The sequence below is a fragment of the Pseudomassariella vexata genome (genome assembly GCF_002105095.1).
Source record: "Pseudomassariella vexata strain CBS 129021 chromosome Unknown BCR38scaffold_3, whole genome shotgun sequence".
In the NCBI taxonomy this organism is placed as follows: Eukaryota; Fungi; Ascomycota; class Sordariomycetes; order Amphisphaeriales; family Pseudomassariaceae; genus Pseudomassariella; species Pseudomassariella vexata.
In genome coordinates, this window is record NW_024467958.1 from 2,581,026 (window position 1) to 2,605,364 (window position 24,339).

The 24,339-nt window shown below is 51.8% G+C and overlaps 6 protein-coding genes across 6 annotated transcripts; 2 read left to right on the plus strand and 4 right to left on the minus strand.

The window, feature by feature from the left end:
• Positions 1-337: 337 nt before the first annotated feature.
• BCR38DRAFT_335894 (ADP-ribosylation factor 6) lies at positions 338-1,030 on the plus strand (the record flags this gene model as incomplete). Its single annotated transcript, XM_040855417.1, has 2 exons — positions 338-755; positions 867-1,030. The coding sequence occupies 2 exons, from the start codon at positions 338-340 to the stop codon at positions 1,028-1,030; spliced, it is 582 nt and encodes a 193-aa protein (XP_040719173.1).
• Positions 1,031-3,448: 2,418 nt separating this feature from the next.
• Positions 3,449-5,647, minus strand: BCR38DRAFT_424603 (kinase-like domain-containing protein). The gene is made up of 2 exons (XM_040859666.1): positions 5,306-5,647; positions 3,449-4,886 (listed from the first exon to the last, which is right to left on the minus strand). Exons 1-2 carry the CDS (start codon positions 5,394-5,396, stop codon positions 3,601-3,603), a joined length of 1,377 nt encoding a protein of 458 aa, XP_040719174.1. The 5' UTR covers positions 5,397-5,647; the 3' UTR covers positions 3,449-3,600.
• Position 5,648: 1 nt separating this feature from the next.
• Positions 5,649-7,617, minus strand: BCR38DRAFT_424605 (actin-like protein 2). Its single transcript, XM_040859667.1, has 3 exons — positions 7,386-7,617; positions 6,900-7,322; positions 5,649-6,818 (listed from the first exon to the last, which is right to left on the minus strand). Exons 1-3 carry the CDS (start codon positions 7,405-7,407, stop codon positions 6,088-6,090), a joined length of 1,176 nt encoding a protein of 391 aa, XP_040719175.1. The 5' UTR covers positions 7,408-7,617; the 3' UTR covers positions 5,649-6,087.
• Positions 7,618-7,758: 141 nt separating this feature from the next.
• BCR38DRAFT_424607 (hydantoin racemase) lies at positions 7,759-8,907 on the plus strand. The gene is made up of 2 exons (XM_040859668.1): positions 7,759-8,061; positions 8,122-8,907. Exons 1-2 carry the CDS (start codon positions 7,864-7,866, stop codon positions 8,785-8,787), a joined length of 864 nt encoding a protein of 287 aa, XP_040719176.1. The 5' UTR covers positions 7,759-7,863; the 3' UTR covers positions 8,788-8,907.
• A 1,415-nt stretch (positions 8,908-10,322) lies between these two features.
• Positions 10,323-12,607, minus strand: BCR38DRAFT_363651 (general substrate transporter). The gene is made up of 2 exons (XM_040857207.1): positions 12,334-12,607; positions 10,323-12,244 (listed from the first exon to the last, which is right to left on the minus strand). The coding sequence occupies exons 1-2, from the start codon at positions 12,433-12,435 to the stop codon at positions 10,790-10,792; spliced, it is 1,557 nt and encodes a 518-aa protein (XP_040719177.1). The 5' UTR covers positions 12,436-12,607; the 3' UTR covers positions 10,323-10,789.
• A 150-nt stretch (positions 12,608-12,757) lies between these two features.
• Positions 12,758-14,805, minus strand: BCR38DRAFT_424612 (uncharacterized protein). The gene has a single exon (XM_040859669.1). It carries the CDS (start codon positions 14,490-14,492, stop codon positions 12,870-12,872), a length of 1,623 nt encoding a protein of 540 aa, XP_040719178.1. The 5' UTR covers positions 14,493-14,805; the 3' UTR covers positions 12,758-12,869.
• Positions 14,806-24,339: the final 9,534 nt, after the last annotated feature.

Genomic DNA, 24,339 nt, shown 5'->3' on the forward strand with positions numbered 1-24,339 from the left:
GAAGTCTTCATCGCAACACAAGCTACAATTGCCAGGTACGACACGATTGCCGCAGGAAACGAAACGCGGTTTGGAGGGACGACGCGCCAGCTGTCTGTTACATTGATTGATTGATAACCACCAGACACCACTCCGACCACCTGCCACGGTCACGGAGCCCAGCCTTCACCCACAGAAAGCGTCGAGGCCAACCAACTCCCTGAGCTAAAAACAAGCCCGACCGAACAACTTCTCTCTTGATCCCAACACCCTTTCCACACCTGCGGCCTCGATATACCGCATAATCCCCGGACGCAAAAACCACACACAGCCCCGACCGGAACCAACAGCCGCAAACATGGGCGGGCAATTCAGCAAAATGATGGGCAAAATCTTCGGATCCAAGGAGATGCGGCTGCTGATGTTGGGTCTGGACGCAGCAGGCAAGACGACAATCCTGTACAAGCTCAAGCTGGGGCAGGACGTGACGACGATCCCAACGGTTGGTTTCAACGTCGAGACGGTGACCTACAAAAACGTGAAGTTCAATGTGTGGGATGTGGGCGGCCAGGACAAGATCCGGCCGCTGTGGCGGCACTACTTCTCGGGCACGCAAGGGCTCATCTTCGTCATCGACTCGAGCGACCGTGCGCGTATCGACGAGGCCCGCCAGGAGCTACACCGCATCATCAACGATCGCGAGATGAAGGATAGCTTGCTGTTGGTGTTTGCTAACAAGCAGGATATCAAGGAGGGTGAGTACTCGATTCCCCAGTGTCAAACACTTTTCTCTTTCCTACTCGTCAGATTTGACCTAGCCCACTCCCATGATTGATCGCAAGACATGGAGAAGACATGAGAACTGACGGTGCTATCACCATCTATAGCGATGAAACCCCAAGAAGTAACCGAAGCCCTGCAGCTGTCCAAGCTGAAAGACAAGGTGTGGTACGTCGTACCGTCATGCGCAACGACGGGTGAGGGGTTGCTCGAAGGCCTGGCCTGGCTGTCTAACAACGTCAAGGCGCCGCCAACCCCCGCTAAGAAGTAGGCCACCCTCTCTCTCTTTTGGAATGAGAGCGTATGCCTGCAGCGTCGGCGAGATGATGGGAAGTTGGCGAATGGAGAGAAGCACGTGAGCAGAACCGGGTTCTGCTATAGTTTGCCCATATATATATATATATGGATAGTAATGCCCCCCCCCCCACCTTTGATGACAAAAAGGCAAGAGAAGGAGACCGACAGTTGACACGGCGACGGTGACCGCTGTGGTGGAGATAGAAAAGGAAGAAAGAGCGAATAATTGTTTCATGTAATGCGATTCCAGCTTGCGGGGTTTCTACCGTTTGTATGTTTGATTTGGGCCATTGCGAATTGCGGGTTTACGGCTACAACTTCGGGCGAGGGGCTAGCAAGCGCGTCGGAAGGACGGATAAGGACAAGGTGTACCATATCATCGAGCCGCCAGACCGAAGCTGCTGCAACTCGGAAATGCTTGGTTGGGGAAAGCGGCCAGGCTGTGGTCTGACGGCGGCGGCGAGCAGAGGAGAGGAGGAGAGAGGTCATTGTACGCTACAGGGAGATTGTAATATTTGGCCCTTGGCAAGTCCAGCCCCTTCATTTCTGAATTGAGGATAGATGACAAAATAAGAGCTGAATGTACTCTGCGGAGCTAGTCTTATGTGAAAGGGACGCAAGTTCCAATCCAGCCACCATATGCAATTCCACCAACGGTAAAAGTAGCCCTGCTACTAACGTACAACCCCACCTTTCCGGCCACCTAATTTGCCAACTACAACAACCTTCGGCACAACAGATTATCGTCGGTATTGGCTATTATTATACAATGCCTCGATATTCAGAAAATTCGATTCAAGGCGCTCTCAACGATATCAATCAAGGGATATCCCAGCGCCAGGCTTCCCTCCGATGGGGCGTTCCACGCTCTACCCTCCAATTACGACTCGGCGATGGCCTCAGCCATTCTGACGCGTCAATCGCGTCGATGAAGCTATCTAGGGATCAGGAAGACGCGCTGATTGGATGGATCCTCGAAATGGATCGCGAGGGTCGTAGCCCGTCGGCGCTATTCATCGCTAAGATGGCGTTGATTCTGTTACCTCAGGATCATCGATCAGAGGGCCTCGGTCGCCATTGGGTTCATCGCTTTATTCAACGCCATCCAGAGGTCGGAAGTATCCAATCTCGACGTCTCGACCGTCAGAAATTTGATGGCCTATCGACGGGATCATAATATCGACGATTTCTTCGAGACGTACGAAGCCTTGATGTCTGCTCACGACTACTTTCCACATAACGTCTGGAATATGGACGAAACAGGCATCGCGATTGGCGAAGGGATCGAGGGTATAGTGTACGGATCGTCAGAGAAACATACAACATTCGTTCGGAGTGACGAAAGCCGCGAATGGGTCACTATATTACATGCTATATCGGCGAGGGGTAACTCGTTGACCCCAGCAGTAATATATACTAGCAAGAGCCTCCAAGCCCAATGGTTTAACGATTGCGACGATATACCTGATTGGCAATATACTAATTCGTCTAACGGTTGGATCAGTACAGATATCGCCGTTCGATGGCTTCGTGATATCTTTATACCTCGTACACAACCAGTTGATCCCGACGAGCAGCGGCTCTTGATATTAGATGGTCATATCGCTCACGACAACGTCGAGTTTTTGTGGTCAGCCTATTGTAACAAGATCTCGTTACTATTTTTGCCAGCACACTGTTCTCACGGGCTCCAACCTCTTGACGTCGCCGTATTTGCTCCATTAAAGCGGTACTATCGCTCGTTAGCGACCTCTCTCTCGATCGAGTACTGTTCTATTTCATTTAAAAACTCGACGTTCCTCTCGCTATACATCGAGGCATATACGAAGTCGTTCACGATCAGTAATATACAATCAGGCTTCTCTGCAACTGGAATATACCCATTGGATCCATCGTGACCTCAGCCGACGATAGCCCCCCTATCAGAACGACCAACTACACCACCAACAGCTGGCAATTGGCTTGATCCGACAATAATAGCGACGCCAGTGACTAGCTTAGCAGCTAGGGAGAGTCTGGCAGCGATCACGCCATTGCGATCGTCGCAACGGCTATTGTTTCGGAAGCTGACTCGTCGGCTAGATGTACAGAGCGTCGAGGTCGCTACTTTGACCCAACGTGTACACGCATTAGAAGCCGAGATAACTTCGTTACGCCCCAAACCACGTAAGAAGGTACGATTAGGGCATAATGAACGATTTGGTAACATTGTACAGATTAAGGAAGCGATGGATCGAGCCCTTGAAGTAGAACGGCAACGAGACCAGGTACAACGTCGGAATCAGGTAATACTGGACCCAGCTAAGGCGTCAGAATCTATCATATCTATACCTCAGGAAGCCCTAGAGCACAGCTTTCTATTAGAGCTGGTTGTACCTGAATAGCTATAATAGTACGTTGAATATACTGTTTCGAATACCTTCAATTGGATTGCAATATGTGGCCAGAAAGGTGGGTGGCCGGAAAGGTGGGGTTGTACGTTACTCTATCTATCTACAACGCCTCCCATGCCCAATGCACCTCGTTTGATATCCGATCCACCCGTCACCCTTCTTTGACCCTCTTCACCGGCCTCACAAGGCTATCATCCGGCAAGCCACTCCGCTTCGTCCCGGGCAACGAACTAGTCCTGATATCGTTGTCGTCCTGACTAACTCTCCTCTGTGGATAACTCGTCTTCAATCCCTCGAAACAATTATTACTGACTTTATCCCCCGTCGAGAAGAACGGATGCTGCAGCGCCTGCTGCGCCGTGAGCCTCTTCTCCGGGTCGTACTCAAGCAAACCTGCTAACAACTTGTACCCCTCCGCTCCCAGGGAAGCAAGACTCGTACTGGAGCTAGGCGCCGACGTGCTCGAGTGCGCGCCAATGGTGCTGTAGTACCACTTTTCGAGGTGGCTCGTGCTGGCGGCGGTGGCGGCGGCGTGGCTATTCCGGTGGTGACCCCCTCCGCCGTGGTGGTGGTGCGCCATCATGGGGGCCTGCAGCGTGCCCAGCGCGCTGTACTCGTGCATGCTGGTTAGGTAGGGCCAACGTTCCTTGGTGGGGAGACCCATGATGTCGACGATTTTCTGCATCTGGTTGCGCTGGAAGGGGACGGTTTTCTTGCTGTCCATTTTGGCTTCTTCGCCTTTGAAGATGGGGCGGAGGCTGAGCAGCTCCGCGAAGATGCACCCGATGGCCCACATGTCGATGGCGGGCGTGTAGTGCCGACTGCCGAGGAGGAGTTCGGGGGCTCGGTACCAGATCGTTACGACTACCTTATCGCCGCTGTAGAGGGAGTGGAGGGGTTTGTGGAAGAGCCGGGCGAGGCCCAGATCGCCGATCTTGACTTGTCCCGTAGAGGTGACCATGATGTTGGCCGGTTTCAAGTCGCGGTGCAGTACCCAGTTGGCGTGGAGGTACTGGCATCCGTTCAGCAACTGGAACATGATGCTCTTCACCGTCGCCGGGGGTATGTGGTGTCGTGGATTTTGGGTGTGATGGTGGATGATCTGCAGCAAATCATGCTCGGCGTATTCGAAGACCATGAATATGCACTTGTCCTCGAGGATGATCTCGACCAGCCGGATGACGTTGGGGTTGCTCAACTCGGAGCACAGCGCCATTTCGCGCACCGCCGATTGAGAGATGCCGGTATACTGGATCTGCTCCCCTTCCTTGTCGGGCTTGAACTTCTTGATGGCGAATTCGCCCGTTTGGCCTTGACGGCCTATGGCTTTGTAGACGCGTCCATAGGTACCACTGCTAATGAAGCCAATGATTTTGTACTTGTCTATGATGCGCACTTTGGTCTGATAGCCTTTGCCGATCCCGCGGTCATTGGGGTCTGCGCGCGGTTGTTAGCTTGTTCGGAGGAGGTTAATACGAGGAAGAAACTCGAGTGCTGACTCTGATAGGGGTGGCCGAAGAAAATACGACAGGTTCACATTCGTAGATGTGTCTCGGAGCGATGGGGCATACTTGTTAGCAAGAAATTGGGTACGAGATCATGTCCTCGTCGTCATGGTTCACGATCACTTGACCCGATCTGAATGTTGACACCATCTAAGAACAACCACGGCTGCGGACGTTCCCCAACGACGGTGTCTGAGATCAACCCAAAGAAACACCCCACGAGGAAATCCTGAGGCCTATTGTACCCATATCAGGCTCCAACATCAGCCTCGCCACTTGGATGCCCCTGGGGGTACTTGCATTTCCCCGTCTGAGATGTTCCACCCAACCGAAAGGGAATAAATCATTTACCATCAAACGCAGCCTGAACACTCCGTTTTAGACCTTGGGTTCGAGCTCCTGAGGGCGCAGAGGCTCCTGAGGGAGGGTTGGTGAGACTCATGATTGCGTATCGTCAAGTACGTTCCGGAACACTGTCCCCACGCGGCCTCGGATATGTTGTCGACGTGGCTCCAAGGCTGACAAACGCCGCCTTGCCTTCTTGGGTTGGCTGTCAAATTAAGTACATTCGAAATCGAGACTCAACTTTGCACATTGCAAAGAAGTCAGATTGGGGTATATAGGCAAACAGAAATGAATAAACAGCATTAGGGAATTGTTGATGAACATTTGGAGGCGGGTCCTGCTGAGACGGGACGAGTAAGGTTGAAGCTTGAGTCTAGATTTGTGGCTGGTGCAAAGTGTGGCTGTCCATCTCTCCCGTGGACATCTACGATGTCGAACAGTTGCAACTTGAATCAGTCATATTTGACATTATCCAGGTCGAATCGAGTACATAGTTTCATCATGAACACAGCCATAACCTATCGATCGGCCCACACTCGATCGTTGTACCGGAACTGTAGAGTTTGGAGAGCAGGTGTAGTCATGAAATGCCGTGTCAATGAAAGGGGCATCAACAGAAGCATACTTGTCCAACTGATGGTATCAGTGGGAATCATGTACCCCTGCACTGCAGCTCTCATCGAGTCCGCAAGACAAAGCATGGTCTTGGTCATGACATACTTTTTAACATATCGGCTCAAACTTCACAAGTCATAATTCTATCCCACAAACAACGACCCCTGGATTCACTATCGCGGGCCTAACTTCTCAAGCACCTTGGAACCTTGCTCCTCCCACTCCTGCTTAGTGATCCACATGCTCTCTTTATCCGCCATGATATTTGCCAGCACTGCACCTCCCAAGAAAACCATATGCCGTCTACGAGGGGGATCCTCTATCCGCACCTTGAACTTACTCAAGCGCTCCGGATTGCCGCCCAGCACGCGTGTAAGCCACAGTTGCTTGAGCTCCTTCTCGAGCCGCGACGGCAAGCCGGGATACATGCTGCTCCCGCCCGAGAGCACAATGGCCTTGAACAAGGATGAGCGCACGTCGACGTCGGCGGCTTGGATGGTGTTGAAGAGGAACTCGGCGATACCCGGCTGCTCGCAGTCGACGAGGTGTGGCTGGAAGAGGCACTCGGGGGCCTCGAAGCGCTCACTGCCGACGCGGATGACGCGACCGTCGGGCAGGGTGTAGCTCTCGACCAGGACCGTCGTGTCCTCGCTAAGGCGCTTGTCGAGTTCCAGGTCGTACGACACGTAGCAGAGCTTCTCCTTGATCTGGCGCACTGTTTCGAAGTCGGCTGTGCGGTTGAGGGCGTAGCCGCGGCGGAGCAGCAGCGCGATGAGGTTCCGAGTTACGTCGCGGCCGGCGACGTCGAGGCGGCGGGTTAGGTGGTTGAGCACGACGGATTCGTAGACGGGCACGATGTGGGTGACGCCGTCGCCTGAGTCGACGACCACCCCAGAGCTGAGACCTGCCGAGGGAGTAGTATTAGCTTGCTGTCGGCCGTAAATTTCTTCCTTCTAGCGTCTTCTGGCTTCCCACGGCAACGTACCTTGGGCGTAGAGTGCCAGCACAGCCTGAATAGCCACGTAAACACCACCAAACTGGTACCGCTCAAACATGACCTCGCACATCTGCTCTCGGTTCCTCAGGGGGTTCATGGGCGGTTCTGTCAGGAGAATCTTGCGTCCGCTGGTCTCAACCTTCATCTTCTCGAAGAACGTGTAGTCCCACAGGTGCTGCATGTCATCCCACTTCTTGACGATGCCGTTCTCCATGGGGTAGCTAATCTGGAGCATGGTGCGAGCGGCCGCCGCCTCGTCGCCGCACATGATGTCCTTGATGACGATGTCATTGTCGCTGCTCGTTTCTTCCGTTCGCAGGATTGGCCGGCCGATGATCGAGGGGTATTGGAACTCGGGGAAGTTTTGCGCGGCGTAACCGACCTTGAGGAAACCAGTTCCACCGTCGAGGACTAAAGGGTGAGGTTAGGCTCATGCGACCCGTTTATGGGGAAAGTGAACGTGGGTTGGATTACCGATGGGCGGAGAAGACGCCATGATTTATGACAGGCAGCCGGCGCGAAGGGGAGGTTGGGATTGAGAGAGGCTACCTCCAAAGTCGATTTACTCGTCGGTATCGTGGGATTGAGTTGCCTGGTAGCTTGATGATGGCGGGGTCCCACCTTGGAGTTGCGGTCTTGGCTGGTTGCTACCAAGTTGCACAGCCTCGACTAAGTTGCGCCCCAAAGCTAGAACTGGAGGTGTGCTCGAGCTGTGGCTGCCTTGAAAGTAGCTTCGGGAGTGGCTTGAGCTCGCTCTTGCAACCCTAGAACCCCGGCGTTCCCCGCACCCGGGCGTTTTGCACTTGCACCTGTAGACAGACCGCACATGATGCAATGCAACGCCGTAGATTTTGAGGTTCTCGTGACTATGATGCAGTTTTCATTACTTAACTGTGATACTTGGAGCATCTTATTGGCTCTCAAATACTCTCAGTCAAGTATATAGGTAACGATGCATCAAGTGACTTCATCAAACCGCCAACAGTCCTGCTCATTGAGCTCTTCTACTCGTGATCGACACGGGATGCCCACAATGTCCACCAAACTCGTCCGCGGCAAGCGGACCAAGATTCTGGTCCTCAACCCCAATTCATCACAGTCAATGACCGATGGAATGCAGGCCGTTCTTGATTCTGTAGATTTGCCACAAGTCAGTGTCTTGTTGCGCAACCTGGAAAGCTAGACCTTGGGCTACTTACGCTAAACACAGTCTACCGAGATCTACACCTACACCGGCCCCGCATCCTCCCCCGCCAGCATCAATGACGGTGACGACATCAAACAAAGTACAGAGGCTGTGCTATCAGATTTCGAAACTCATAATGCATTCGACGGCATCCTCGTCGCCTGCTTCAGCGTCCACGATCTGGTCCCCAAACTACAGTCAATCCGGGCTTTGCCCAAAGCCGTGACTGGAATCTTCGAGGCTAGCATTATTACTGCCCTCTCACTCCTGGGACCGGGGCAGAAATGGGGCATTGTTACCACCGGCAAGTTTTGGGAGAAGCACTTGAGTGAAGGTGTAATAGGATTCCTCGGGTCGGAGGGCGGGAATAGCAACAGCAAATTTGCAGGCGTTGAATCCACTGGTTTGAATGCCTCGGATTTCCATGATGGGGTTGATCCTTCTGTGGTCAGAGATAAGTTGAAGTCGGCTACGAAGAGGCTATTAGCGAAGAACGACGTGGGGTGCATCGTCATGGGTTGCGCGGGCATGGCTGGTCTCGAGGAGATCATACGCAGTGCGGCGGCTGAAGTGTCTGGCGATGTCTTTGCGTACGATATTTTGCATGTGGTGGATGGCGTACGGGCTGGTATCATGCAGGTTGAAAGCATGATCAAGAACAATAAGTTACGGAGGCATTGGGGCTCTTGAGAGAGAGCAATTTGTAATTCGACAGTGTTGGGCTATTTTGGTACCGAGCTTTTACACATATCTTTCAAAAATGATTCATAGTATCCTATTGGATTCAGACCAATTTTTTTTTTGTTTTTACATGCACGTTTTCGTTAAGGTCCGCATTATGAACTCAGTTAGTTCTCGCATGTGAGCTAGACGACTTTCAGGCAGATTATAGACTCGATTCAACTGCTATCTATGTAGTTCTCCAGATTTTACCTTCCAGACCAAAGCAACGAAACCAAAAATCAAAACGTGGCGGACACAGTATACCCAACACACCGAGTCCCTACATTTGAAAATGAGTCAAAGAAATGAAATACAGCAGAAAGGAAACCCAGGCATGCAAGGAACAAAGACATCCCTTCGTCGTGGTCTTCATGTCCACCACGGTAACTTCCTAAGTGTGGCTATCATAAGGAGTGGCAAATTCTTAGTCCTTCGTCTGTGTAGCTTGTTCTGTCTTCCGATTCTTCTCCGCTTCTTCTCACTTTTTTGCAGCCTTTTTCTCTCACGTTCTGTCCATTTTGCCGTTCGTCCCTGTCAACGTCAAAAGCATTTTCCATATAGCTGCTCCCATCGGAATTCGCTTTCACCAGTTCCTAAACCATTGGTTTTCCCCGTGACCATCAGGTCCGTTGATTGCTTGCGGACTAATAGAAATTGTGCCAAAAGACAAATAAAGATTACTCAGCACCTCACCAATAACATCTGCTGGCTCATTGAGGAGCTGATTTTCTGTTATAGTTCAAGAACTGGATGAACGGGTTCGAAAGATTTGAGTTCATCTTCGGTCAGCTTCGCATTTTCTAGTTAGGAATCAACAACGATATGCTGCATGATTTTGTGGCAAAGTTGCCCCACGAGCTCCGTCGCGGTCGTCTACTTATTTGCCTGGCTCAAAGTCGACATGTTTTCTAGTTTCGTGAAAAGGAGAGATACAAACCTGTGCTGAACGAACAGAAGATGTCAACGTAGAGTCGAGAAAAACACTGGCTTTGCAGACAACATGATGGGTGTCGATTATTGTCGGATGATTTTAATTGGTTCTCTGCTAATCAACGTAGAGTTCACTATGTCGGCCCAACCCCTGATCTTCTCGTTGGAACTGCCATCACTATCACCCATGATCATGCGAAGCCTCACCGCGAAGGCATACACGCTCCTTGGTGAGCTTCATGTATGTTGTGTCTTGTAAAACTGCCCTTCTGTACCGAATGATTTCGATATATTCTTCTTGACATTGCGCAGGCCAACTGCTTTTTGCGCGTTGCCAAAATGTGTTGCGTCTGTTTCTATCGTTTCCTGAAACATGAAAGAGTGTAATCTGACCAGAATTTCCGTCCCCATGGAAAATGATGACCCCTAATGATAATCCTCGTCTTGGTATATCGGAAGCCAAATATCATTCCAGCCTCTGGCCCTCTGAGCTACGCACGAGCGCGTTTCTTCATTAGTACGCCACCGGTTTCAGTTATTCAGAGGATATCGTAGTTCTCTAATTACATAATATAACTTAATTCTGTAATATTTCTTGCTGCGATCGAATTCCGGTCTATTACCGCCTTGTGTTGTTGGTGTCACAACTGTAGGTTGGTGGTGTAGAAGTAAATTGCCAACCAGCCTTGACTAAAAGTAACTACCCGCGTCGCATATAACCAAATTCCGCTTACGGTTCTAGTTTAGTTTACATCCTTCGCCAACCCAAGTCTCACATGCGCTCACCATGGGGGGCGTGGTCTTTGGGGTCTGAAGACTTCGTGAGTATATATGATCTGATCATAAAACACAACGATACAGAACATGGAGAGTATTGGAAGGATCAAATCAATGGCGGCAAACCGTCATTGGTCGCATGCGGCTACTCTCATTGATCAGCTTGTGTATGCGGCTCTGCCAGGCTGGTTTCCGTATGGGAATGCTGATGCCCCCTAACTTTATGTACCCCCAATTTGAATCAATGCATACAGATACCCCTTCAGTCTAATCTCCTAGTTCGACCCCAAACCTCATCAGCATCCCTCTTCCCCTTGGTCTCAGGTACTCTGGTCGACACAAAGAGCCCACACAGCACAGCCAATGCAGCAAAGACAAAGTACACCCACCCCGCGCCACCAAACCTCTCATTCATGGCCTGGTTGATAATGGGGAAAAACTGCGCCACCAAGAACGTAGCGATATAGCTAGCAGCCAGACACCAACTCTGCGCAGCGCCCACGGCCTCTTGACTAACCAACTCGCTGGCCATCATGAAGGGGACGGGACCTAGGCCAACTGCGAAGAAGGCCACGAAAAAGAGGACTGCGATGGCGCTGAGGATCTTAACCCCGGATAGAATGGAGATCGCGAGACAAAGTGCGGACGTACCCTGCCCGGCAATGGAGAGTAGTAGACAAGTCTTGCGACCCAGCTTATCTGGGAGAGGGGAACACGCCACAGTGGTGATCAGATTGATAGCCGAGATCAGAATGGTCAGGAGCGCCGAGTCAACGGGTAGCAGGTCGGCCAGCAGCGAGACAGAGTACATGATGATAGAGTTGACGCCACAGAGCTGTTGCGAGAACATGATCCCCACAACGGCGATGATAGCCGGACGGGTGACCGGATCGCGAGCGACTTCGAAGAAACCCAGATGAGTACCAGCCTTCCCACTCGCCTTGCTGGTCGTGGAGTCTCGTCGAGCCAACAACGTCTCCTCGTCCGCGCCGTTAAGCAGACCCTCCTCTTCGGGTATCACCACCTCTCCATCCGCGCGCCATGCCGCAATCTCTTCTTGAATGTCAAAATGATCGCCTCTGATGCGCTGCAGGGTCCGCTTGGCCTGGGTCACGCTCTTGTTCGCCGCCAACCAGGCCGGGCTCTCGGGCAAGATCAACAACCCCACGCCCTGGAAAGCTCCGACGATGATGCCAGCACCAAGAACCCATCGCCACGCCGAGCCGTAGCTGAAGAAGTACCCGAGGGTCTGCGTGCCGAGAATGCCGACATTGATACTGACCTGCGTCATGACACCGAAGAAACCCCTCTCCTTCGGCGGGGCAATCTCACTGATGTACAGCGGTACGATGACGGTGGCGGCCCCCGCGCCCACACCTGAGAACATTCTTCCTATCGACATGACGGCGATTGAGGAGGCCACGGTTTCTATCAGTGATCCAAGTATGAAGAACAGACTCGTGATTCGCATGGCCAGCAGCCGGCCTTTCGCGGACGAAGTTGGACCCGCGGCGAGAGCGCCAACCAAGCCGCCGATGGTGAACAAGCTCGATACGACAGCGAATGCGGCATTGTCCATGGGGATACAATCCGGCAAGTCGGTGCGGGCAGCGGTCGAGGATTTGGATGTGGTTAGCGAGATTAGAGTGCTTGTGATCCTCGTCGAGATGGATTTCTTGCGGCAGGTTATGACGTCTTGTGGGGCATTGAGCTCAGCCTGGTTATGTACTTAGTTACTGTGCTATGACTGGCCTCTAAGATACACAGCAGAAACGAAGGACATGTCTGGGGGAACACCGCTCTCACCAGATGGAAGCCAAACTGTAGCGGTCCCAACGTGCTGATCGCGATCAACAAGATGAGGTAAGGCGAGACATCGTGGACGCATTGGCGCAACCCGGGAGGCATGATGAACGCCAACTTCGAGCAAAATAACCAGGCTCTAGAGATAGCTAAAGTATATGGTGAAGGTTAGTAGGGTTTTGTTTAGGTTGAGGTCTGCACTGAGGGATGTTAATGGTGTATAGCTTGAAGATAGACGATTGGCACCGTAGCAGCATTAGCATCCAGTTGAAACGTCGTTCGCGCGCGCAAGGCCAGGCACGACTCGGTGTCTCTCGGGTGATCGACCCGAGCTCTCCGCACGGGCCCTAGTTTTAGAATCTGGGGTCCATACTTCCTTGAGTAGTATGGCAACTCGAAAAAGGTCTTCAAGATTTCAAGTACCTTAGGAACAACGAAATTGAAAACTCCAAGTCGTGGTTGAATAAATCACCTTTTAGACTGTTATACTGGTATCTTATTAACAAAAAAATGCCATTGGAACATGTTGCCAATTCCACTTATTCGGCGGTCTCATTTGCTGGCTGGCTTCCTTTCCACACCTCGGCCCTCTTGCTCTCATCTTCTTGTTCCTCATCAGCACCAAACTTGGTCATGCTGAACTCGGGCAAACGCTTGTGGAAGCTACGGGCACCCTTAAGCTTCCGTTGCCGCAAGTGTTCCATTTCATCGGTCACCTTCTGCTTCTCGGCTTCTTCGTCCAACATGGTTCCCTCGATGCTGAGGTACCCGTAGTCGCCACTAACGCCAACCTCATAGTTCTTGACGCGGAAGCGCAATTTGCCGCGTACCTTCTGGCCCTTCTCGTCAACCCAGTATCCGGTTGTGTGCAGCTGCGTCTGAGTGACATCACCGTCGACGTCAGCGTCATTGTCAGGAACTGCCGCGACTTCGTCTTCATCTTCATTGGCAGACTCGGGAGTTGGCAGCTGAGCTTCATCCTCGAAGGTAATATGCTTGGCTCTCGTTTTTGTTGAACCCTTGTCGCTCATCAAGTCGACCCATTGCCAGCCCTGAGGTAGCCTTGCTGCTTCAATCGAGGCGTTGAACATCTCCCAACATACTACACCCAGGTGCCCTTCGCTCTGCAGGTTGATGGCTCCCTCCAGCCAAGCACCGCGCGCCGGCTTGAAAATATCGACTTCTACCGTAAGCCAGCCGAACACGACAGCATATTCGTCGACTGATTCCAGCATGGCCTCGTCCGCTGTTCCCTCACTCTTCTCCGTCAATGATCCTTTTCCAGGCCGTTCACCCACTCGTGGGTTGCGATACGCCAGGAGGACGCCCTTCAAATTCGGCACGTAGCGGTTGAGCAGGGGTTTGAGGTGCTGGTCGGCAAACCCTTCGACGGGCTCGATCATGCCAGAAGGGAAGAGAGGGAGGTATAGAGAAATCGTTTGAGTGAAGAAAGGGTAAGGCTTTTCGGCCGAGCTTCCGAACGCTTGAGACTTTGGTGCCTTCGCTGGAGAGTCAATATCCATAGCATCGGTATACATGGTCGCAGTGGGCGTATTGATTGTGTCCTCATGCTTCTCCTTTCTGTTCCTCTTCTTTTTCTTTTTTTCAGCTTCCTGCACAACCCCAACAACCTCGACCTCTTGCGACTCATTGACATCAGAGTTTTGATGCTTCTTCTTGTGCTTCTTTGACTTATTCTCCTCGATGGTGACCTCAACATTCACGTCGTCCACTGCGGCTGGTGGTGTCTCGATGGGCTCTGCGATCGAGTTCCTCCTCTTGTCCTTCTTTTTCTTTTTCTTCTCAATCTTCGCCGCGTCGGTATCGGGAACTTCCTCGGCTTTGGCCCTCAGATCACTTGTGGTGGCGTCTGGCATTGCCGCATCGTCGGCCAATTGGGACTCGGCGCCAGCTTCTGAATGTCGAGGTCGCTTCTTCTTCTTCTTCTCTTTCTTGCCGTCGCCGTCCAATTCTGTGTCGACAGCGGGTGTCGCTTTGATATCGACAGCGTTATCCTCCTCTGTCTTGGCCATGCTCTTCGATTTTTTGTGTTTCCGATCTGCCTCGAGCTCGCCATCGAGGTCTCGGTTTCGCTTCTTGGATTTCTTCTCCTTCTTATGACTAGTGATTGCCGCTATTGGCTCTGCAGTTGACGAGGGCATGACGACGTAATATTCTCCCGCGCTCCAGGCAATTGCTAAACTAGGTTGAAAGATTCGTCAAGTCCGAGGATTTGTAGGAACTGTCGTGAGGCCTGGGAATGCCCTCTGAAAAAATTGGGCTTGCAGCTTCCCGAGATGTCTGAAAATTTTGGTGGGGCAATTGCATGTTTTTTAAGCTAGGTCAGTGCACTAAGTGGGACTAAGTGGGGGTCACTGTGCCATTTACGGTCGCCAAGTTCCGACTTACACCAATGCAAAGTAAACCTCACTCTTGTAACTGCGCATGCCTACATCAGTGATAGACAAGTCTTGGTAATGGTTATGGTTTCCTCTGATATAATTGTTTCTTTCGCGGTCGTCTCAGTTCACATGCCAAGTTTCCAGTGGAGAAACCTATTGGAACGAGGGCACTGCAACACCACGTTTGGCTGCGAGGTCTATTCCATCTATAATTTTGGTATTCCCTATCATGTTTTATGAGGAGGCGAGCCATTAGATCAGTAGCAATCCATTCGCAAATTATTACTCGGAATCACAGCAGCAGTAACATCAGGAGACCATCCTCTTCGGTGATTATTGCCAGCCACTATCCTTGAAACGCGTTGGACAAAGTTGTGGAAATTCTCAGAAGGGCACCTAATATTCCTTCTCGATATTCTGGTTCAAATTCGGAGTCTTGTCCATTCTCTGTGTTCAGACAAATAAAATGCCGTCGACAAGCTGAAGCTTTCGGTGGCTGTATCAGAATAAGATACTTATAGGAAGGGAAGCCAAATTGGTCGGAACTACAACAAATTCTATAAGAACTTGCCGGTTAGCAATGACGGTGATCATTTTCTGGCTAATATTTAGTCCAAAAGACAGTGTTAACAGTGTTGTGGTCTTGTTAGATGACCAGGACTACAGCCTATAGCAATATCAATGACTTAGACATCTGACGCGTCATGCAATATTTCGAACTCCTTAATTGAAATGTTATATGAAGCCCAGGAAAACACGGAAGAGGGATCATTCAAATGATATTAAAAATTCCACTGGCTTCATATATTCCAGAATCTATATATCCGGCTGGGCTCTATTTTGACTTCATAAGCCGTCTCTAATCTTATTCCAAAACTTTTCATAATTTGATACACAACCGTGTCTGTTCCGACATCCTGTACTCTCAGAATACGACTATTCCGTGACCATCATCTCAACGCGGGACCTTCTCGTCTCGCACTCCATGGCCGCCTTGGTCACCATCTCCAGCCTCCTCCTGCCGCAAAATGTCTTCCCTAAAATATAGCAGGCCACAAATCAGAGCGCCTGGATTGGCTAAAAAGTCAGCAACAGAGAAAGCCCCCACTAATCCGACACGGATAAGGGCTCCCTCCCACCTTCCCGTCGACAATACATCGCCTCGGCAGTCCGAGAGGCCCAGATGGCAGCGGTAAAAACGAAGATCAGAAAGTCCTACTGGAGGAAGAATTGGACCTCAGGGCCCATCATAATTGGCTTGGAGTGCGTAGTGCCGAGCATATTGCCAAAGTCAGGCACAAAGATATTCGAGAAAGAGATGGCCCGATCGGTGGAACGGAGCACGAGGTCCATTGGAGTAGCCATAATGATGATCAAAATGACGATGATGAGTACCAAACTCTTTGTTAGCCAATAGGTGTTACATTTATAGCTGATCCCGACGGTACAATTGCCTATTAAGCAGGAGAAATATCGCCCGATATGTCCCTGTTCCACGATACGATACCGTGATCTTCCATCATACCATTCGTCTTTGGTCCCTTTTCGGCTTCCGGCACTCCGGAGACTCGGGCGTTTGTCGCGCAAGTGGAGATCGCCCGAGTATAAGTGGCGACAGGGTATACAGGATGGGGGCCGAACCTTATCTTAGGCTCGGCCGAGCACTCGAGCCCGTCGTTCGACATGAAAGGACAGTTACAAATGTCCAAAATGAATTCCGTTGCATCTATCATCCTATACATGCTGTCGGACCTTCAAGGCTACTCCGTCAAGACTGCTAAATCAAAGGAGAAACGTAAAGCCGCAAACCGTACGAAGTATGGGTCAATATGACCTCTACCCATTGAACCACACAAGTCCTGGCTGTGGGGCAGGCATCAGTCATTTCTACCTATATAAGGCCCCTATGGCCGCCCTTCACTTCTCTTAGGACTCTCCAGAGATCATGACACTTTCAATACAAGACCATTTGCCCACAATCCAATACATGCTCCGAAAGGAATTTCGAAGCAAAAACCTCCTTTTTAACAGGGCATGGCATACATTTTCCGAGACGCCATTTTTGGCCATGTCCTTCGCCTACTCACGGGCCGACGATTTTTCACCCATGCAGATGAGAAGCCAGGCTTTCAAGCACCTTCATTCGAGGACACCCGTGTGAGAAACGTAAGCGAGAGCGATGCATCGACCAATGACGCGGAGAAGTCCAGTTTAATGCCGCTTTTCCTCGTGCCGACCAGATGTCGGCGGTCCATGCTGTCATGGACCTGGTTGACATCGCGAATCACAAAAATTCCCTTTCTTCGGTCCTCGTCATGGATTATGAAGGATAACTTCCTGAATCCGAGATTCTGAAGCGCACATCACTGGCGACTCAAATACATATCACTGGGAATAACACTGGCCAGGAAGAGACAGAGGTCCGTATCAACAGATTAATCTTGTCTGGTGAGGAACCCCTAAATTTGGAAGCTCTAGGCATTGACGCTCTGGATCTGGTGCTCTTGGATCAGCGGAACATTGAGTAAACCTGCAACATTTATATTTTTTAATAGATGTGGGAAAAAGGTAAAATGATAAATAATTTAATTATTTTGCATTTCCTTACAGCGTGAAGCCACGGAGCTGGTCAAATCCGGCTCGATTTCACCATTGAAGACTGTACTCGGTGCGGCTAGCCAGAGTGTCATGCTTCTGAGCTCAGATGATGTAGGCCTAGGCCTTGACATGCTGACCAAGGCCGGTCTGCGAAATGCTGCCGTCGATTTAGCAGACAAGGCTATGGCGTGGGCTGCTCCTCTTCCAGCCTTTAACAGTCGAGACTCCGAGATGCCGTCGTGGACTTGGTGTACTCTCCGGCACCCTCGGCCTCGCCGGATGACCTCGCCGCATCCTTGACCAGGCAAGGGATAACCGTTCGCCCTAAGACACTAGAGGAGCACATCAACACCACAAGCAATAGCAATAACAGGGTTGTTCTTTTTGACCCCACCGGAAACCTGCTCTCCGCAGCTCAGCCCACGTCTTTCGAAGCCGTCAAAAAGCTTATCGCATCGTATTCTCGCCTACTCTGGCTTACCGCGGGCGTCAACCAAGGGAAACCCCCCCACGGCGTCCCTGGTGGCCGGCTTCCTGCGAGTGGTGCGCGAGGAAGACAAGTCGGCCAACTTTTCGGTGCTGGATTACGACCAGAACGAAAGCCTGGAGTCCATCTCGGGAGCTATCAAGTCGGTCATCTCGCCTGCTGCTGTTGGTGCTGGGACTGAATCCCTATCCGTTGAGTCCGAATACTGGATACACGGTGGTGTCATTCACATCAGTCGTGTGGTTCCAAATGCCAAGGTCAACACGCGCATGGTCGGTGACGATAGCAAGCTCATCCAGGAGACGCTTCCTCAGGGGGGCTCCTTCGAGCCATGCCCGAGTCAGGCAAGCTCCTATTCCGGCGCAGCGCTGTCCTGGAGCGGGCAAACATTGGCGCAGACGAGCTGGATATCCAGGTAGATGCTCTCGAGTTTCAAAAGGCGGATTTGCATTCTTCCCCTACAGGCCCGAGACTCGTTTCCGGAAAGGTTGTCCAGGTCGGAACTGATGTGCGGAATGATCTCCAGGGAAAACCCGTCATTGCATATTCTATCAATGCTTACGACACCGTCGTGGGGGTAGCAGCAGTTTTGGCTATTGAGATTACGCCCGGCAGCACCCCCGAGCTGATGCACAGCCTGCCTGGTTTCTGCTGTGCCATCAACGTGTTGCAGGCCAGTCCTGGGCCCATTTCGAAGAAGAACGTTCTCTTGGTCTCATTCTCGGCTGCTCTTTCGTCGTCCATGATTGCGCTGAGCAAGTCACAAGGATTCAAGCTGGCCTTGCTTCGAGGTGGCCAGACCGAAGTCGAGACGGAACAGGTTCTCTATCTGGATTCTTCGGACGTGAGTGGCATACAGGAAATGGTGAATAAGTCAGGCTCGACCGCTGTCATCGTGGCTGACGACTTCTCGAGCCTCGCCCAGAGCCTGTGGAGAGAGATACCTGCGGGTGAGACACTCGTTCTGACAGACACGGTGACAGCGACGGGCGGTCTTAGTAACTCAGCCGATGCCAGGCCTTTCAACCGCGGAGCCAGGTTCGCGGTCACGAGTGTGGCTTCTTCTCTTACTTTGGATCCAGCATTGTTGGGCAAAAATCTCGACGTGGCTATTCGCGAGGCCCAGAAGCACATCGTCAAGGAGCCGACTATCATGACGCTCGAGTCGCTTGCCAGGCACAGCGACATATCCAACGACACTTCCACTCTCGTATTCGACTATAGACAAGATACCATCAACATTGCCCCGTCCGAGTTCTCCATCCGTTTCTCTTCGGAAGACGTGTACCTCTTGGTGGGCTGTCTCGGTGGCCTGGGACGAGGCCTGCGACGAGGCCTGCGACGAAGCCGTACTTCCTGGATGATGGACCACGGCGCCAGGCACTTCGCCTTCATCTCACGCTCGGGAGCAGACAAGCCCGAGGCAGCCGAGCTCATCGAGGACATTTCAGCCGCCGGTGCGGTGCGGGCGTGGAAACAGCTAGTCACAATGGTGCACATCATGGCAGCAGTGATGATATAATCTTCCCACGCAAGCTGTCTCGCGAGTGTCTTCAACTTGGCGATGATGCGCAGCATGTATACAAAAAATGGCAGGGTGCAGCCGATAATCGGGACCAACATCTGTGGGATGTGGAGATCCCTGACGGGCACATTGAACATCGTCTCCGAGACGTTCTTCATTGCTTTTGAGAATATCAGTACTGGTCCATGGGGGCTGATTCAGTGGGCCTCAGGGTTTACCTAGAAGCTCATATGTAGTGCACGCTGCCGTCGCACATAGCGTGATGTTGGTCTGCAGAGAGACATTCTCGCAGACGCATTGGATGTTGGCCGCATTGTCCTGAAAACAGTATGATTATGGCACCAGTTCCGTGATACATGCGAGCTGGTTTGCCATGAAGTCATTAGCTCTTCATTCATGATTTGTGACAAACATGGTAGGTTCTATCAGTATGGGTAGGTGAATGACTTACAGAACATGTTGGAAAGGCCGCCATCAATGCTGCGGAGGAAGATTCGGCGCTCACGAGACGGATGCTGAGCATCACCGCCGCCAGTGGTACTTCGTAGAGCCTCATGGTTCAAAAGATACGTGTCGACTCTTGAGTTGTTTTGTCGACGAAGATGTCCTTCTAGGCAACTTCGGATATGCTATCTTTCACTACGCCCTATTCGCTTCCCGGAAGAAGTCCGCAGGAAACTAGAGGAGGACAACTTAAATACCATCTGGCAGTTGTTCCTCAACCGGAAAGGAGAAAGTAATGGTGCCACCCGGGACTTCTCCCATCAGAGCCGAAGACGAATGCCATCTTTCGTATTAATGACCTGCCGCAAGGATAATGTAAGCAGTGTCGAATTACCATATTTCTTGTAATCCACTAGGGTAGTACTCCATGGAAAGGATCGGATCTATATACGAGTGGTCAGCCTTCGAGAAGTTGGAAATCCCACCATGTGGCAGGGGTGGAGTATACAGCATCATAGTTGAGAGGTAGAGAGAAACAGGTTTGCTCCACCCGCATACCCCAACACATCCAGTATAGGAAAGGAATTTGCTGGTGTACCAGTAAAATGAATATCTTGTTTGGTAAGATCTACAGGAGAGATAATGGTAAAAATTTGCCGACTTGGCGTTACTAGCCGCGTCCAATTGAACGCACGTCATTGTCAGACATCCAGCTTGCTTGTTAATAAGAAGATTCGAGTAGAATCGCTGTGATAAGCACGCCGAATTCATTAGTGAGATGTGTAGACAATGTGAAATTGATCGGGCTACGATTAGGCTACCTGTTCCCATCTATGCGAAAGCCCAAGATTACAACGTTGCCGGCATGCCGGAATCAGTATATCACTCACGTAACATGCGAAGAAAACTCAAAATTGGTACAAATATTGGTCCTGTTTATGGTCTCTCAACAAACCGTTATGTTGACTGGTTTGAATCCATCTGGAAGCAATCCACAGCTTCGGGCTAAAAGTCGATCTGTTCTAATGGACCATGAAGCCGACGATCACTCTGTTGACGTTAGCAACCCGGGAAGATCGCCAACAGGCGGGACGCTGACCGGCTGTCGTGCCGGGATTGTTGAGACCATGTGGGATGTGCCGTGTACTCAACACCGCCGTCTAGAGTAACCGAAGTATTGTCACTTGATCTGGATCAATTGGAGGTTCAAATCGTGTCTAATTTGGTGGATCTGTCTCTTTGTAGTGAGGCTAGCATCCTCCGAAATAAGCTTGAGATCGCATGCCGATCTTGTTACCCTACGCCTCACAATACCGGAATCTAGGTGGGTAATAAATAAAATCACTTCGTTGCGTTGGCATTGCACTGACAATTATTTCAAATACTCCACAACCAGATTGAGCAGATGGCCCTCCTCACCTGGATCTAAAGAGGTTGCGAAATGGGTCGGGGGGCTGCAGATGAGCCATTGCCGGTTTTGTTATTCCTGCCGCACTCAAGAAGTCAGATATGTATAGTCATGGGGGAAATAATGAATGCAGCTACGGCCTGGCTTGCATTGATTTCTAAATAATAAGAACCAACAACGGCCCGAAGTTCTCAGGAATCTGGACTAAGATCCCCTAATAGGGAATAATTGTGGAATGACCAGGATAAAGTGACATTGTCAAAGGCCTTGTCCTTATCATATTCCTGGGCTACCCTAGACTAGACTGCTAATGATCAATCACAAAAGCGCCGATGAGCGTCGATGTAAACGACAACGGACTGTCGTGGCAGGGTTGGAACCGGGCACAGCATATCCCCACGACATGATCCAAGCTTGGGGAATTTGGCAATATCTCAATCTTATATACCCACTTTCCTCACAACGTAGAGTCTGAGCATTCAACAGTGGCACTACCAATGTCATTTTTCGTGAAATTTCATCATAATAAAAATTATTATATTTTTGTACACAATTTAAGTGATTTAGGAAGGGAGATTTCTGACTTTCATCGATAACTTCTTCGAACAGCGTCAAATCATCAAACCGATTGCGGCATTCGATTCCTAACGACCGTTTACGTCGGACAGTGACCTCGCATCGCACGCGAAGCGAGGACGCAAGCGATGGCGGCGCCGATGGTGATCGACGGGGGACGGGCGGGACTCGAACAGAGTTTTCACCACCCCCACGCCAACGAAAGTGCCCACGCACCGAACGTGGAGCGCACCAGCAGAAAGAACGCAGAGAGGGAAGGGATCGGAAGAGAACTACAAAAGGTAGAACAAGAGATTGCCGACTTGGTCCCACGTGAGAAGATTGAGGTCATGGGGGGTTTGATGGAGCGTTGGCTGGGGTTGAAACTAGCCGGCAGGACGCTGGAGGAGGGGGGCGACAGACCCGCCACACATGCCGACGTACTGGCAGTGACTCTGGCCCTTGCCGAAATTCCTGCGGCGATCCAGACGATGGTTGAGAAGACCATGCAGGATACGGTGAAGAACGTGGCCTTGCCTACAACTCGATCCTGGGCCTCTATCGCCTCAGGATCGGCCCAGGGACGGGGACCCGGTGAAGCCCCAGTGTGGCAGCAGCGGGTTGTAGTGCCCCAGCGAAGGGAGAGAGAGGTAGTGATCCGGGGGACAGAGGACCCTAATATGAAGAACAGATCGGCGGCTGAGGTCGTAAAGGCAGTGCTACCAGTGCTACGAATACGGCCATATCGCGAAACACTGCAAGAAGACGGCGCGTTGCGGCGTCTGCGCTGCAACGGCACACCCAGGGGGTGAAAAAGACTGCCCCGAGAAGGCACCTAGCGGCAAAAAACGTTGTGTGAACTGCAAAGGGAAGCACACGGCGTGGGACAGGGACTGCCCTACGGCAGAACAGCAGCGGCTACGCGTACGCGAGGCGTACGCTCACCGCCCCCGACAATTTGAGGTCCGCAGCTACTCGGACGGGTTATCTAGTGAGGGCAGGCTCACACCACCTAGCTCATTGACCAGCGACGGGTTTACAGTTGTACGACCCCGGGGCCGCCCCCTGGGCGGATCGCGAGTGGAGCAGGAGCGAACCGAACGGTCTGCGTCAGCAATGCGTAGCTTCCTCACTAAGGGACGTACGAACGAAGATATACCATCGACAGCTTAATGGTAGTCTCTATTCTGTACTGGAATATCGCAGATTCAAAGGCGAACGCAACGCTAGCGCTGGATAAGGGGGGTGACTATGATATAATAGCGGTTCAAGAGCCATGGATCAACCGGCGGACGAAGGCGATTTATTGCCCGAGGTCGTCCAGGTACGAAGTAGTGTACAGCAGCGGCAGAGCTGCGCTATACGTCCATAAACGATACGACGTGGCTACGTTGTGACCCCGTACCGGGATGGACTGGAGCAGTATTACGTTCGGGGCAGGCCCGGACGCCCTTACAATCTGGTCTATCTATTCACCAAACCAGACCGGGAGCCGCTGGGTCAGCCCGCTCCAAGACCTCCATAATGGGGCGCCGGAGGGGACACAGGTCCTCGTAGGGGACTTCAATACACATCACCCGCTGTGGGACGTCCACGGACGGTCGTCACGGGGCAGCGACAACGTAGTGGAGTTTGCGCGACGCTGGCGATTAGAGCTCGTTACGCCGTTCGGGGAAATCACACGGCAAAGGCACAAACAACGAGACTCAACTATCGACCTAGCCTGGGTGACGAAAGGGGCTAGGATTGATTACGATGGGGACCCGGGCCTAGAGGGCTCAGACCACAGAGCGCAAGTGATTAGGGTAATATCCAACGGGGAAGCAGTCAAGGAGGGCCGCCGCAGTGTCGAAGGGTGGAACTGGGCGATGGCGGATAAGTGGCTCATCGTAGCCGAATCAAGCCAGAGATTTATGAATTATTTGCCGGTTGAGACGATAACGGAGTTGGACCAGGCTGTTGACTGGGTTATCCGGAACCTCCAAGAGATCGCCGACGTGGCGGTCCCGAGACGCACCGTTGGCCGAGGCGCTGAGACGAAGAGACGACGGCGGGACTACCTCCAGGCAAGGTCGCAGACCAACTGGGACGAATATACAAGAGCCGGCCAAAAACAACGGCTCGAAATCAGCGAAGCGCAGACGCGTAGCTGGCACGAGAAGCTCGAGGGGACGGCGAAGGATCACAAAAGCCTGTGGGCACTGCAGAGGTGGGCTAGGCTACGGAGCTGGGCCCCCCCTGAGGCCCACGGCTTGCCAGATCTCCGGAGGGACGCCGGCGACACGCTTACGGCACGTACACATGATGAGAAGGCAAAATTACTAGCTGAGAGGTTCTTCCCAGACCCGTGTATAGATCTATCGGACCTCGATCGCGGCCTATTACAGACGAGACCAGAGCTGAACGTCCCTAGGGAGGTGACCACAATGGATATCGAGTCTATCATCAAAGGAACGGCTGCTCGGAAGGCTCCCGGCGACGACCTGATCCCCACTGGCCTGCTAAAGGCCTGCGGTGAACCCCTATGGGAGATCCTAGCGGATCTGGCAACAGCTAGCTTTAGGCTGGGGTACTACCCGGAGCGCTTCCG